General features: G+C 34.1%; 1 protein-coding gene across 1 annotated transcript; it reads left to right on the top strand.

Annotated features, from left to right (window-relative positions):
• The first annotated feature begins 7,400 nt into the window (after positions 1-7,400).
• Positions 7,401-10,491, top strand: LOC132281493 (uncharacterized mitochondrial protein AtMg00810-like). Its single transcript, XM_059783194.1, has 2 exons — positions 7,401-8,491; positions 10,395-10,491. Exons 1-2 carry the CDS (start codon positions 7,401-7,403, stop codon positions 10,489-10,491), a joined length of 1,188 nt encoding a protein of 395 aa, XP_059639177.1.
• Positions 10,492-16,696: the final 6,205 nt, after the last annotated feature.

Genomic DNA, 16,696 nt, shown 5'->3' with positions numbered 1-16,696 from the left:
TACCATACAGGAACTATTTTGAACTATATCAATAGTAGAAGGGGGGGGGGGTTTGCACTTGACCCAAAGGCAAAATAAGGTTTTTGAGTTTATTTTATGTCAATTTTGACAAAAAAAATTGGTCAGAGGGTCTTATTTGCACTTTTTTTGAATTTTATGGACTGAAATGCACATTTTCAAAAAGTAAAGACTATTTCTACACAAACCCTATATATCAGGGTTTCTTTTGCACTTAACTCTTAAATATAATTGAAAGTGAGTGTTTCCATTCCAAAGTGGCTAATGAGCGGTATCAACCTCTTACCTCCCAAAGTAAGATCAAGGGTTCAAGTCTCAGAAGAGACAAGTGTGTGTGAGTACTTGTAATACCTCTAGTTTTCAAAAGGATAAAATGGGAATTTAATTTTTAATTTTGATTGGTGTTTCATTTTTATTTATTTATTTATTTAATTATTGGACTTATTTGTTATTTGTTTAAATTAATTATTTTATTTGTCTAATTAATTAACTGGGTATTTATTTAATTATTTATTGACTTGAAATTGTTTATGTATTTTGATTGACTTATTTGCTTGTCGTTATTTAATTGCTTTCTTTTATTTATTTTAAGTGTAATTATTTAACTGTAATATTTATATATTTGGGATGAACGAAATTGTTTTGGTCACTTGTGTAATATAGTGGTGGCGTATATTTTAAGTTAGGGTTTTAAATTATGTAAATAGGGTAGCCGACGTATTAATAGGCTGGGATTAGGATTAGGGTTGTGCATAAGTTTATATATATAGAACAATATATGTTGCAAGGGTTTTAGGGAAAAAACCTATTCACGTATTATCTGGAGAGGGGAATACAGAGGGTTTGGAATGGTTTTGGGAGTAAACTGGGAGAAACAATTAAGCTTCCAGCTATGGGCTAAGGGTGTACCACAGAGGAAGGAAGAGGTTGGTGGTGGAATAGAACTGGAACAGTAGGAGAGTTGCAGGCAGTCTATAATTCGTTGGAGAATTTAGCAATGACAATAAAGGTTTCGAACCGAAACCTAAAGGCAAGTTTCAGTTTATCTCTCTCCTATAAACTTGTGTTCTGTGCATCTTATATAGACTCCAGGAACTTAATTAAACTTTTAAAAATGGACTTTATGCATGCTAGATGATTTTCTGTAATCTGTTCTGCGTTTTTTAAAAGTTTAAACTTATTGTTGCATAAACTGTTCTGTTGTGAGTTTAGTTTCTGTCGATTGATTTACACTGGAGTATGAGGGGTTCTAAGATTGTAAGAAACTTAAATAGAATCCTAAAGATGCTACAAAGGTTTGGGAATAGGATAAGAAGCTTCGCCGGAAGCAGAGACATCAACCGCACGAGCAGAGGTGCAGCAGAAAAGTAGAGAAGGCTCGAAGTTGGGAAAGAGAAGGCTCCAAATTTATGGGAGCCATCTCCCCCTTCAAAGAGCTGGCTCCTAAACCCCTTGGAGCCGGCTCTAAGTGGCAAAGAGCCTACTCTTTGATTTTAGAGCAGGCTCCCTTGGTTGGGTTATGTTTGGACGTGGTTTGGACACTGTTTGGACATTTTTGGGGCACTGTTTGGGATTTTAAATGGTTTCAGGGACTGGAATGAGAATTCTAAAAGTAATTACAATGGATTTTAATCCCTTTAAATGTATAATTTGGTCCATAAGGTAATTGGAAGAAACAGGGTAAGAATAAGCAACTTTATACGCTGCTAACGGATAGGACGGATTAAATTGCTAAATCTTCTTTTAAAAATTTAACGGATTGTAGCATGGACTTTAAATATGTTATTATGCTAGGTTGGAGTCACATTAGATAAATTAATGTCTTTGTGCTCATAGATTTAACCGTAATAAAATATACAGCGGTGCGGGCTGTTAACGGACAGAAGGAGTTTAAATACCTAGTTTAATTTTAGCAATTTAACGGAATATATATATTTGATTATAAATCTTGTTTTGGTTGTATGCTAGGGTCAGTTATATATCATGTTTGATCTATGCATACCTCGGATGGTAACTGTGAAAATACTAAATTCTTTTCTACAATACATGGATTTGAGGTTGGGTTTTAATTGCTGTAATATTACGCACTACCCTGAAATTATTGGATTTTGGTTTTGACTTAAATTGCTGAACTAATACTTAAGTTCTGTCGATCTAATTGGATGTTGGCCTGGAATTAATTGCAGAATTAATTATATATTTTCTGTTGAATTATCTGGATGGATGCTGGACTTTAACTTGATGAACTATTAAACTTTATCTCGTTAGTTACATGGATGGATTCTGGATTTTTTAGTTGATGACTTGTTTAAAATCTGTGTTTATCAACTATATGGATTATGTGGACTTTATTTGATGTACTGCTCATAATGTTGTATCATTCAAGGATCATTTGCATTATATATATCGGTATGGGACGGTGACATATCAGGGATGGATTAGATAAAAAAAAAATAATAATAAAAAAAAACTAAGTCCTACCCCTTCATACATAAGGAATGGATTAACTAAAACAGTTAAATCCTACATGGATGCATGCCCTGTCAATTAAAACAGTTGAACGACATAATGGATATTTGTTTTATCTTTTTGCACTAGGAAGGAATTTATATATATACTTATGGTACCATGATACGAGCTTGAGTCTCCTAATCACGGTTAGGGTGCGTATATTGCAAAGGTTGAGTAGCTAGATATAGCTAATGTTCCTTGGTAGGTCTAGGTACTTGGCCGCTGAAAAGCGTATTTTATATGTCACATTCTACCCAGGCTGAACTATGTTATAAGCTAGTGAGCATCCTATAGTGTGTGTATGTATATATATATATATGGACTATTGTAGATATTGCCGAGCTATCTAGGATGTATCTGCGTATCGGGTTTATATACGGATTGTAGTAGATTGGAACTTGCATGTGGGCCTAACCTACTCCTATTTTTCAGGTAATCGCCAATACTAGGCTTAGAGTTAGATCGTGTTGATGCAGATACAGACACTCACTCTTCCGGTTACATAGGATTTCCTTTTTTTGTTTATTTTGAATTTTAATTCTGTAAATTTATTTAAAGGTTTGGAATTAGGGGTCCACTAGGTGGATTCCCGAGTTGTACGGATTTAAATTATATTAATTTATTATTTAAGGTTTGAGGATTTTCATTTTAGTTTTCTTTTTGTTTATTATTATTTTAATCTTAATTCAGTTTTATTCCTACTTGTTTACATATTAATTGTCTGATATTCCTTGGATCTGTGCTCGGACTTGATCACCCGTGGCTCTAGAATTGAGGGGTATCACAGTACCCAACTAGGAAAAAATAGTAATTAACTATATAAAAAATAGGATTAATTTAATAAAAAAACAATGTTATAAAAAAAATGTTAAGGAGCCTTAATCACTTACATGTAAATAATTAAAAATAATCCCATCAAAAAATAGTTTATGCAAAAGTAATTACAAACATGGTAATTTTCACAAACATAAAATAATATAACATAATAATAAAATAATGTAAAATATAAAATTACTAATCTAAATTTTTTATTAAATAATATAAAATATTCTTTACTAAATAATGTAAAACTTCCAGTTACATTAGTGCGATGAAGTGTAATTTGGTCTCCATGTATTCATGAATTGTGAAATTCAACATATTTGTAATTATTTTTGCCTAAACTGTTTTTTGATAGAATTATTTTTGAATGTTTACATTTTAGTAATTGGAACTTCCTAAGATGTCTTTTTATTAAATTAATCCTAAAAAGTAATTAGATACTTTTGTTTTTTAAATTATATATATATATATATATATATATATATATATATATATATATATTGATCCCTTCACGTTCTTTTTATCCATTATCTTAACCTTGATAAAAATTACTAATACTGAATAATTTGAATTGGTTTGGACTTCTAATAAAAAAAAATTAAAATATTTATAAATAGAAAAACGTAATTCCGGAACCCTAGAAGTATATGGAATTCAGCCGAAGGTAATTGAGTTCTAAATGTTAGAAATTAAACTTTATTTTATTTTTAAAAATGTCTTTGAAGGTCATGGGTGTTTTTTTTTTTTTTTTATTTGGTATTTTATATTTATGTGAGTTTTTTATTGGTGTTAGTGGGGGGTATGAGACTTATAACTAGTAAATGGTCATATTAGTGAGTTAGTGGGAGTTTTGCCTACTAAATGGTTATGTTAGTGGGTTAGTGGGAGTTTTGCCTACTAAATGATATGTTAGTGGGGTATTAATTTTCATTTACATTTATGTTTTGAAGTCTATATAAACCCATGCATTGTACTCATTTTCATCAAGTGAAATAAAAAGTGTTTTCCTCCATTTGTATTCTCTTCCAAATAGTATAGTGTTGTGTGTGTAACTAGGCCACTATTTCCAACAAAGTGGTATCAGAGCTAGTTTGTGAGAGAGAGAAGAAGTGGCAAACAATTCGGTTCCATTTCAAATGCCTCGATTCACCAAAGATAACTATGAAAATTGGTGTATCCATATGAAGGCAATTTTGGGAGCACAAGATGTGTGGGAAGTTGTTTCCAAAGGTTATGATGAGCCAGAAGATGAGACAACTTTGTCTCAAGCCGAAAAAGATGTTTTACAAGCCATGAGAAAGAAGGACCAAAAGGCGGTGATGACCATCCATCAATGTTTGGATGATGGAATGCTACAAAGAGTTGCTAGTGCAGAAAATGCAAAGCAATAATGGGAGATTCTTCAAAATTCCTTCCAAGGAGTTGATAAAGTGAAGAAGGTTCGCCTCCAAATGTTACGGGGTGAATTTGAAGCATTGCATATGAAGGAATCTGAATCAATTTCAGATTATTTTTCGAGGGTCCTGGCTATTGTAAATCAATTAAGGAGATATGGCGAAACCACCATGATTGATACAAGGGTCGTTGAAAAGATCCTTCGGTCGTTGGATTCTAAATTCAACTACATTGTTGTAGCCATTGAAGAGTCAAAGGATTTGGATTCCATGACTATTGATCAACTCAAGGGTTCGTTGCAAGCTTATGAAGAAAAGGTGGTGAAGAAACAAGAAGCTTTGGAGCAAGTGCTACAAACAAAGTTTTCGTTGAACGAAAGAGACGAAAAACATGGAGGAAATCAAAGGGGCCGAAGATGTGGAAATGCACGTGGCCGAGGAAGAGGAAGAGGCCGTGGAAAAGGAGAAAGAAGCGGTCAACACACAACCAATAATGAAGAAAAAGTCCATGACTCACAACAAATAAGAGGTCATGGTAGAGGAAATTACTCAAGGTCATATGGAAGGAGGTATGATAAGTCTCAAATTCAATATTACAATTGTCAAAAGTATGGTCATTATGCTTCGGAATCTAGAAATGTTGCTAACAATGTAGAAAAAAAGGCTAATTATGTTGATGAAGAAGTGGAGCCTACTTTGTTGTTGGCATACAAATGTGAAAGGAGTGATCAAGAAGATGTGTGGTATCTTGACACCGCTGCTAGCAACCATATGTGTGATAGCAAAGAGAAGTTTGTTGATATTGATGAATCAATAAATGGTAAGGTGACATTTGGAGACTTATCACAAATTCTGGTAAGAGGGAAAGGTAAAATATTGATTCGTTTGAGGAATGGGCATCATCAATTTATCTCTAATGTTTATTATGTGCCTAATATGAAGAACAATATTTTGAGTTTGGGACAACTCTTAGAAAAAGGCTACAATATTTCTATGAATGATTGTAGTCTTTCGATAAGAGACCCATTGGGTAATTTGATTGCTAAGGTTCCAATGACAAATAACCGGATGTTTTTGCTAAATATTCAAGCCGGCAAGGCTAAATGTTTGAAGGCTTGTTTTAATGATTTAACTTGACTTTGGCACTTGAGACTTGGACACTTGAATTTTGGAGGATTAGAGTTGTTGGCCAAAAAGAAGATGGTGAAGGGATTGCCTTTCATTAGCAATCCAAATCAATTGTGTGAAGGATGTCTTGTTGGAAAGCAATCAAGGAAAAGTTTTCCTAAAAAAGCTACCACAAGAGCTACGGCGCCACTACAACTTATCCATTCGGATGTTTATGGTCCAATTTCTCCATCATCATTTGGTAAGAATAATTATTTTTTATTATTCATTAATGATTTTAGCCGAAAAACATAGGTGTATTTTCTTAAACAAAAATCGGAGGTGTATGGAATATTTAAGAAATTTAAAGCACTTGTTGAAAAACAAAGTGGCTATGATGTAAAGGCTCTTCGATCCGATAGAGGTGGTGAATTCACATCAAATAATTTCAAAAAATTGTGTGAAGAAAATGGAATTCACCATCCTTTAACGGTTCCGAGATCGCCCCAACAAAATGGAGTTGCAGAAAGGAAGAACAAAACCATTCTCAATATGGCTCGAAGCATGTTGAAAAACAAGGAAATGCCTAAAGAATTTTGGGCTGAAGCGGTTGATTATGCGGTGTACTTGTCTAACCGGTGTCCTACTAGAAGTGTGCAAAACAAAACACCACAAGAAACATGGAGCGGAAGAAAGCCAAGTGTCTCTCATTTGCGGGTTTTTGGGAGCATTGCCCATGTGCACATGCCGAATGAAAGGAGGACCAAGTTAGACAACAAAAGTGAAAAAATGGTGTTCATTGGCTATGATGCAAGCTCCAAAGGCTATAAGTTGTACAATCCAAGTAATGGGAAGATTGTCATTAGTAGAGATGTTGAATCCGAAGAGGGAGCCACATGGGATTGGAACACTCCAAATGAAGATTATAATATTTTTCCAATTTCTGATGAGGAGCAAGAAAATGAAGGCATGGAGTAGCCCATTTCTCCATGAACATCACCTCCACCACCATCAATTCAAGATCAATCAACTCCATCATCATCAAGTTCAAGTGACACACCACCACTTCATATGAGGAGTCTTCGTGACATATATGACGAAACAGATGAGGTAACGGAAAGGTTAGGTGATCTAACATTTTTTTGTCTCTTTGCGAATTGTGAACCCGTAGGATTTGAAGAGGCGGCACAAGACAAAAAATGGAGAAATGCTATGGATGAAAAAATTAAATCCATAGAGAAGAATGACACATGAGGGCTTGCTACACATCCAAAAGAGCAAAAGGCAATTGGTGTCAAGTGGGTGTATAAAGCAAAGAAGAATGCAAATGGTGAAGTTAAAAAATATAAAACAAGATTGGTCGCCAAGGGGTACAACCAAAAGCTCGGAATTAACTCTGATGAGGTATTTGCACCCGTAGCTCGTTTGGAAACAATTAGATTGTTAATTTCTTTGGCAGCCCAAAACAATTGGAGAATCCACCAAACGGATGTGAAATCGGCTTTCTTGAATGGGTTTCTTAAAGAAAAGGTGTATGTTCAACAACGCATGGGCTATGTTGTAAAGGGGCAAGAAAACAAAGTCTTGAAATTGAAGAAGGCTTTATATGGCTTGAAGCAAGCACCAAGGGCGTGGAATAAGCGGATTGACAAATATTTTCAAGACAATAATTTTTTGAAATGCCCATATGAACATGCTCTTTACTCCAAAGTAAGGGAGAATGGAGATGTATTTTTTGTTTACTTGTATGTGGATGATTTAATCTTCACAGGTAGCAATCCAAAAATGTTTGAAGATTTCAAGAAGGTTATGACTCGAAAGTTCGAGATGACAGATATTGGCATCATGGCTTATTATCTTGGCATTGAGGTCAAGCAAATGAAGGATGGAATTTTCATTCACCAAGAAGGCTATGCTAAGGAAATTCTCAAGAAATTCAAGATGGAAGATTGTAAATTGGTGAACACGCCCATGGAAGTTGGAATTAAATTGTCAAGAGATGAAGATGGAGAAACGGTGGATCCAACATTTTTCAAAAGTCTTGTTGGAAGCTTGAGATACTTAACATGCACAAGGCCGGACATATTATTTGCGGTTGGGCTTGTTAGTCGGTTTATGGAAAGACCCACCATAACTCATTTCAAGGCGGCTAAAAGTATTCTTCGTTACATCAAAAGTACCCTTGATTTTGGGTTATTCTATTCATTTACTAATGATTTCAAGCTTGTGGGTTATTCTGATAGTGATTGGGCTGGAGATTTGGATGATAGAAAAAGTACTTCTGGCTATTGTTTTTTCATGGGAAATGTTGCTTTTACATGGTGCTCAAAGAAGCAACCCATTGTCACCCTCTCAACTTGTGAAGCAGAATATGTTACAGCCACTTCATGTGTTTGTCAAGCAATTTGGTTGAAGAATTTGTTGAAGGAATTACACATGTTACAAGAAGAGTCAATGGAGATTTTTGTGGACAACAAATCAATAATTGCTTTGGCCAAGAATCTGGTGTTTCATGAACGAAGCAAGCATATTGATACAAGATTTCATTTTATTAGAGAATGCATAACCAAGAAGGAGGTGGAGCTCAAGTTCATTAAGTCACAAGATCAAGTTGCGGATATTTTCACCAAGCCCCTCAAGTTTGCAGATTTTCACAAGTTAAGGAGTTTGTTTGGAGTTAAAAAAAAAAATCAAATTTAAGGGGGGGTGTTAGAAATTAAACTTTATTTTATTTTTTAAAATGTCTTTGAGGGTAATGAGTGTTTTTTTTTTTATTTGGTATTTTATATTTATGTGAGTTTTTTGTTGGAGTCAGTGGGGGGTATGAGAGTTACAACTAGTAAATGGCCATGTTAGTGGGAGTTTTGCCTACTAAATGGTCATGTTAGTGGGTTAATGGGAGTTTTGCCTACTAAATGATATGTTAGTGGGGTGTTAATTTTCATTTACATTTATGTTTTGAAGCCTATAAACCCATACATTGTACTCATTTTCATCAAGTTAAATAAAAAGTGTTTTTCTCCATTTTTATTCTCTTCCAAATAATATAGTGTTGTGTGTGTAACTAGGCCACTATTTCCAACATTAAAAGGGGCCTTAATTCGATCAAAATAAACTAGCCAAAACTATTTCAAAAATTTGTTAACCCGCCCTTTTGGCCTTCAGGGAATCAAACTGGCCATTTAGACTTCAAAAAATCAGTCCAGCATGAGTGACCTATTTCTTATGTTATCTTGCATGTGATTTTACAAAAAAGACCATTCATCGTAGCTGTACAATCTCCACAGGATGGATATCATTGATCAAAGGTTGAAGAATGCTGCCAAAGAGGGAAGTATCGATGCGATATGCTTTGTTTCGGGAGAATCCCTACATATTGGAAAACATTGATCAGATCTCATTTGTTGATATATACTCCTCTACATAGAGCGGCATCTGCTGGGTGTACCCATTTTGCAGCTGAAATGATTAGATTAAAGCCATCATTTGGTAGGAATATTTAAGTTAAACCCCGATGGATTAAGCCCTTTGCATTTAACACTACAAAATGGGCGTACCGAGACAGTGATAAGACTCATAAATATTGACATCGAGCTCATCCGTGTCCAAAGGAAAGAGAGCATCACTCCTTTGCATTATGTATAGCTGGAAGAAATGAATTCGAACTATCGGCTGAATTTCTATGTGCTTGCCTAACATCCATCAAGGATTTGACAGTTCGAGGAAAGACTGCAGTGCATATTGCCACAGAAATGGAAGCTTCGAAGCTTTCAAGGTGCTTTTGTGATGGCTTCAAAAATTTGACAATGAAGAGTTGGAGAGCTGGAAGATGCTAAACTGGAAGGACGAGGATGGCAACACAGTGTTGCATACTGCAGCTTGCACTAACCAATGTCAGGTGCTCTATTTAAATTGCTCCATTTTCCATATATGCATGTAGTGGTATAGACTTGTAGCATATATATAGTCTTGATATGTTGGTGGTTCTAAGGATGCAATTAAACCATTACTTTTGCTTTATTTTAATGCCATTTCTATGTAATTAATTAATGTGTTTCTCCATTGTTGATCAGGTCGTGAAGTTATTACTCTCTCCGTCCCATATTAGTAGTCCATTATTTCATTTTTACATGTCCCAAATTACTTGTCCTCTTTGAAAAGTCAAAGCATCTTTCCTTTATATTTCCATCATTGTTCTTTATCTTTTTAAAAAATTTCAAATTTTGTAACTATATATATTTAATAAAAAGGACAATTTGGTAATTTTAAAAGGAGATAATGCATTAATTGCATGTCCCCTTAAAAACTCCAATTTCTAAATATGGATCTCTATTGTGGGATGGAGGGAGTAATAAACAATAAAGTGGACAAAATAGTAAGGAATTTTGAGAGTAAAACTGCATTTGATTTATCAGAAAGAAATGAAAAGTTCAGAAAAGTTTGTTCTAGGAGGAACTTCTAAATCAACTAGTCTTGCACATTTTATGAGTGCTGTAAAGCTCCATAAAAATTTGTTGTTTCTTGTTCCTAATATGCATAAAGGTTTGTCAAGCGACATGCAAAATATGATGCTGGTTATAACTGTGCTTATTCCAACCGCCTCCTGGTGGATTCCGACAAGAAGACAACAATCTTGTAAGGGGCATTCAATATGAAGAACGAGAACACACACGAATTTTATATAAAACTCTCAAATTCTGATATATTTTCTTTTTCACTTTTTACTTACAAAAGAATTCAAGAACATGTATTTATAGGTACCAATACGTGACTCTAGAAAAACATAAAATACAAGACAATAAATAAGACACTAACTTTAACATAAGTGTTTTATCTCCCAATGAGTAAGTTCATGTATTCCACACTTGAGTTGGTTCATGAATTTTGTTTAATTTTCCAACAATGCCTCTTGTAAACCAAATTTTCTTTTCATTCCCAACTTTATAAGATTCTTCTTGAATAAAATTCCACCAAGAGGCTTTGTGAATAAATCTGCCAATTGTTCATCCATCTTACAATATTCATCTTGAATAATTCCTTTATTAACAAACTCCCTTAAGAAATGATAACGGATACGAATATGCTTCGTCCTTCCATGTAGAATTGGGGTCTTCTGTAATAAAGATAGTTGAACTATTGTCACAAAATAATGTTGTTGGCCCTTCTTGCTTGTGCTTGAGATTTTCCAAAATACCTTGCAACCAAATGATTTGACAAGTGGCAAGTGAGGCTACAATATACTCCGCTTACGTTGTAGAAAGAGCCATAATAGCTTGCTTCTTCGAACTCCATGAAATTGCACCGCTTCCAAGATTAAAGACATAACCGGATGTGCTCTTACTATCATCAATACTTCCCGCCAAGTCACTATCTGTGTAGCCAACAAGTTTAACTGGAACATTTTTTTGATAAAAAATACCATAATCAATGGTTCCTTTCACGAACCTCAAAATTCTTTTTGCAGCGGCCTCCCAATGACTTGAATGTGGTGTCTCCATGAATCGGCTAACCAAACTTACCGCAAACATTATATCCGACTTTATAGTTGTTAAGTACATCAAATTTTCACCCAAACTTCGAAATATGGTACAATCAACAAGCTTTCCTTCACCATTTTTTATTAATTTTATTCCAGAGATACATGGTGTTTAAACGGGATTGGCTTTGAATTTTTTCAGAATTTTTCTAGCATAACTTTCTTGAGAAATAAAAATTCCGTCTTTAGATTGATGAAATTCAATGCCCAAAAAATGATGTAACTCACCCAAGTCTGTCATTTCAAATTCTTTCATCATTGAGACTTTAAAATCATTCAACAATTTTAGATTATTGCCGGTAAAAATCAAGTCATCAACATAAAGACTCACAATCATGAAGCCTCCATCCAAATCATTTTTGATGTAGAGCGTGTGTTCATAAGGACATTTTTGAAAACCATTTCTTTTAAAATATGAATTTATGCAGCTTTACCAAGCTCGTAGGGATTGCTTCAAGTTATATAAAGCTTTGTTAAGCTTATACACCTTGTGTTCTTCCCCGTTTTTCACAAACCCAAGGGTTGTTTAACATAAATTTCTTCTTCAAGAATCCCATTAAAAAAAGTGGATTTAACATCCATTTGGAACAACTTCTAATCATTTTGGGCAGCAAGAGAAATTATCTAACGAATGGTATTAAGTCGAGAAACCGAAGCAAATACCTCATTATAATCCTCCCATTCTTTTTGTTTGTAACCTTTTGCAACAAGCTATGCTTTGTGTACTTGTTGATGGAGCCATTAGGATTCACCTTTATCTTGAAAACCCATTTCGATCACACTAATGGAATTTTTGTTTAGTGGTAGATTAACTAACTCCTATGTGCCATTCTTTTCAATGGCATTAATTTCTTCATTCATTGATTTCTTTCACTTTTCCTCTTTGCATGTTTCTTCATAAGAGATTGGATCTTCCCTAGCAAAAAAAGTAAAAAAGATAGGGTTGTCTTGATTCACTTCATTGGTAGATTCATAAATTTTTGGCAATCTTCTTGTCTTCCTCGCATAAGAAGGTGGAATGCCTTGAGAGGATCCTTAACTTGATGAGGGGTTTGTTGAAGACAAATCACCATCAATTTCTACACCTTGAAAATCATCAAAAATTGTTGCATTTGAAGAACGACCTGTTTTTGAATCAAGAAAATAAGTTTTTCCATCAAATTTTACATCTATACTAATAACAATATTCTTTGTTTCCGAATTGTATAGCTTATACGCTTTGGACCTTTCATTATACCTAATAAAAATGCATTTTTCGGCCTTATTATCAAGCTTATTTCTCATCACATCCAGAATATGTGCATAAGCAACACTTCCAAAAATCTTCAAGTGTTGAACACTAGGCTTTCTTCCATACTATATTTCATGAGGTGTACGATTCTTCAAAATTTTTGTGGGAGATCTGCCGATCAAATAAACAGCACAAAAAACTGCTTCCACCTAAAATTCTGATGACAATTTTTTCCTTTTTAAGCATACATCTTGCCATTTTCATGACTGTTCTATTTTTCCTTTCACTCACACCATTTTGTTGTGGTGTGCGTCTAATTGTTAACTTATGTTGTATGCCAATATCTCTACACAACCTCTCAAATTCATTGGAAAGATATTCACGCCTTCGATCACTTCTTAATGTTTTAATTGGAAAACCAGAAAAATTTTCAAGTTAGGCCTTGAAATCTTTGAAAGCTTGAAATGATTCAGATTTTTCTTTGCGAATATATACTCAATTTTTTCTAGTGAATTCATTAATAAATAGGAGAAAATATCTAGTACCTCAAAGAGATGGAATTGACAATGGACCACACAAATTCGTATGAACAAGCTCCAATGGATGCTTGGCATACCACAAGGATTGTGAAGGAAATGGATCTCTATGTTGTTTTCCAAGTATGCATTCTTCACAAATTCCATCTATACTTTCAATTTGAGGCAGCCCTTCCACTATTTTCTTTAAAGCCAACAATTTCAAACTTCCAAAATTTAAGTGTCCAAACCTGTCATGCCACAACTTGGAGTCTCCTTTGTCAACACTAATGAAACAAGAAATATTAGCAATTTGGAGCTTAAGAGGAAAAAAGATTGTTCGCCGCCATCCCAATTTTAGCAACAAGCTGATTGTTCTTTGTCATGATGTATGCATTATCATAAAAATGAATATCATATCCTTTTCGCAAAAGATGACCGGTGCTAAGTAAATAACCTTTCAAACCAGGCACATAACAAACTTCTGACATTTTCTCAATTTTGCCAGAATTTGTTTGAATGAAACTTCTCTAATGCCTTGAATTTTGTAAGCTCTAGAATCTCCAGTTGTTACTTGGCCATGATCCACTTCAACCAAATTTGAAAACAGATTTTTGTTGCCGATCATGGGCTTACTAGCACCAATATCCAAGTACCATAAATCATCAATATTATCACCATAACATGCAATCAACAAAGTTTTATGAGAATCATTTTCATGGAAATCAAATTTGTTTTCATGCATAAAATCGGTTTCATTTTTTTCAACTTGTTTGTACCAACATTAATTCACTAATTTTGTGACCAGGTTTATGGCAATGAAAACATTCAACATAACTTCTTCTTCATTGGTGAAAACCACGGCCTCTTCCTCTTTATGAAAAATTTATGTGTTGATTTTTCTCATCTTCCTTAGAAGAATTATCATTTTTTAAAAAAACTCTTCCTCGTCCACGGAAATTAGAACCTCTTCCTCAAAAATCTCCACTATTTCCACGGCCTCGACCATGGCTGTAACCACGGCCTCCCGTAATTGAAACTTGAGATTTAAGAGCTTGGTCAAGAGGAGGAGGATTTCTTTGATCAATCCGAATTTCATGAGCCTTCAAAGTTCCCAATAAATCATCTAGAGAAAGAGAAGAGAAATCTCTAGATTCTTCAATGAAAACTACAACATAATCAAATTTTTTAGGCAAGTTGCGAAGAATTTTTTCAACCACGTACTCTTTCATCTTCCAAAATTTCTCCATTGAAATTCATTTGATTTACTATAGATGTAACATTTGTAAAATAGTCGAAAATAAATGAAATCCCCTTCATTTATAACTTTTCAAATTCCGATATTAAGGTTTAAAGACGTACCTTTTTCACTTTTTCCTCACCTTTGTATGCCGCTTGTATAATCTCTCAAACTTGCTTGGATTATTTAGTGGTTTTTCTAATTCTTTCGTAGATCGGCATTCAATTGTTTGGTAGATTTGGAAAAGTGCCTTGTTATCCTTTTCTCGCTTCTCATTTAAAGCATTCTTTTGTGCTTGAGTTAAATCATCTTCATTTTTGGGTTCATCAAAACCCTCTTCAACAACATTCCATAACTGTATTGATTTGATCAACACATTTACATTGCTGCTTTAATAATCATAATTTTCTCCATTGAAGCGAGGAATAAGAGAAGCCCACTTGCTTGTATTTGCCATGAGATAATTCTGAAAATTTGCTGCTACCTTCTTGTTTAAAATTGGCTCTGATACCAATTTGTAAAAGGCACTCAATATGAAGAAGGAGAACACACACAACTTTTATATAAAATTCTCAAATTCTAATATATTTTCTTTCTCACTTCTTAATTACAAAAGAATTCAAGAACTTGTATTTATAGGCACCAATATATGACCCTAGAAAAACACAAAATACAAGACAATAAATAAGACACTAATTTTAACACAAGTGTTTCATCTCCCAATGAGTTAGTTCATGTATTCCACACATGAGTTTGTTCATGTATTCCACACTTAAGTTGTTTCATGAATTTGGTTTAATTTTCCAACAAATCTCAATTGTACTGCCATTAATAGTACTTTCATAGATTATATCCCTATCAACAATACTACCATCAGCAGTATTGCCATTAACGGTGCTGAGATGCTAGTTTTGCCTGCAGATAAATTTGAAAACATAAATTTTTTCAACGCAGCTGCATTTATTGCTGCACTTAGAGTGATTTATCTCGCCCTCCCACTGACATATCATAGTTTTCTATTGGGAAATTCTCAAATTTTCCTGGCCATTTAGTTATATGACTTCAATGTCTGCAATTGCAACATCTCCAAATTCTTTTTGGATCTCATTTGGCGCATATCTATTTTTTGCCATCCTTGTTTGGGCGAGGATTTGGATTCCCCATGGGCAACGCATAATCTTTACAAGGGTAACACTCTGCAGGTTTAATCCCACTCACTATGTTAAGAAGAGGCACCAATTGGTCGGTTGGTGAAACAGATGATGAATTATGGAAAGGTCAAAAACCTTCCTATAAATTCTTACAAATGTAAGGGTGTTTAGTTAAGGTTGTGGTTCCTACTCCTAAGAAAGTTAAGATAGGGCTAAAAATCTTTGATGGTATTTTCATAGGCTATGCACGTAATAGTAGTGCAAATCATTTCCTTGTGCATAAATCAGACATTCCTAACATCCATGTCAATACAGTTATTGAGTCAAGGAATGCTTATTTCTTTGAGGATATATTTTTTTGTAAAAATATATAAGATAAAAATTTTCTTAAAAGAAATCATGATATTGATAATAGAAATATATAAGAGAATATAGACCAAGAGTCTATAGATGATGGAAATAAGGATGAATTTAGACGTAGTAAAAGAGATAGAACATCTAAGTCATTTGGTCCTAATTTTCTGACGTATATATTGGAGAATGAGCCACAAAACTATAAGGAAGTTATATCTTCTCCTGAAGCTCCTTTTGGAAAGAGGTCATTAATAGTGAAATTGAATTCATCATGCAAAATCATACTTAGGAGTTAGTGGATCTTCCTCCGGCCTAGTACTAAACCTTTAGGGTTTTAGAGGATTTTCAAGAGGAAGATGAAACATGATGATTCAATTAATAAATATAAAGCCAGGCTTGTTGCTAAGGGATACAGGCAAAAGGAAGGCTTAGATTATTTTGATACATATCTACCAGTAACAAGAATAACATCCATTAGATTGTTACTTGCTATTGCAGCGTTGCAAAATTTAGAAATACATCAAATGGATGTTAAAACTGTGTTCTTGAATGGTGAATTAGAGGAGAAATTTTTTTTGGAACAACCTGAAGGTTTTATAGTTCCAGGGAAAGAAAAAAAAGGTGCGTAAGCTCGTAAAATCCTTGTATGGATTAAAATAAGCACCTAAACAATGGTATGAAAAATTTGACAAAGTGATGTTGTCAAATGGTTTTAAAATCAATGAGTGTGATAAATATGTTAATGTGAAAAACACTCAAAATGGGTAAGTCATTGTGTGCCTATATGTGGATGATATGCTAATAATGGATAGTAATG

Source organism: Cornus florida, unplaced genomic scaffold (genome assembly GCF_030987335.1).
Source record: "Cornus florida cultivar Cherokee Brave unplaced genomic scaffold, ASM3098733v1 CherokeeBrave_3.0.0_Hap2_Chr11, whole genome shotgun sequence".
In the NCBI taxonomy this organism is placed as follows: Eukaryota; Viridiplantae; Streptophyta; class Magnoliopsida; order Cornales; family Cornaceae; genus Cornus; species Cornus florida.
The sequence above is the reverse complement of the archived record's forward strand: the minus strand, read 5'-3'. Positions and strand labels throughout refer to the sequence as shown.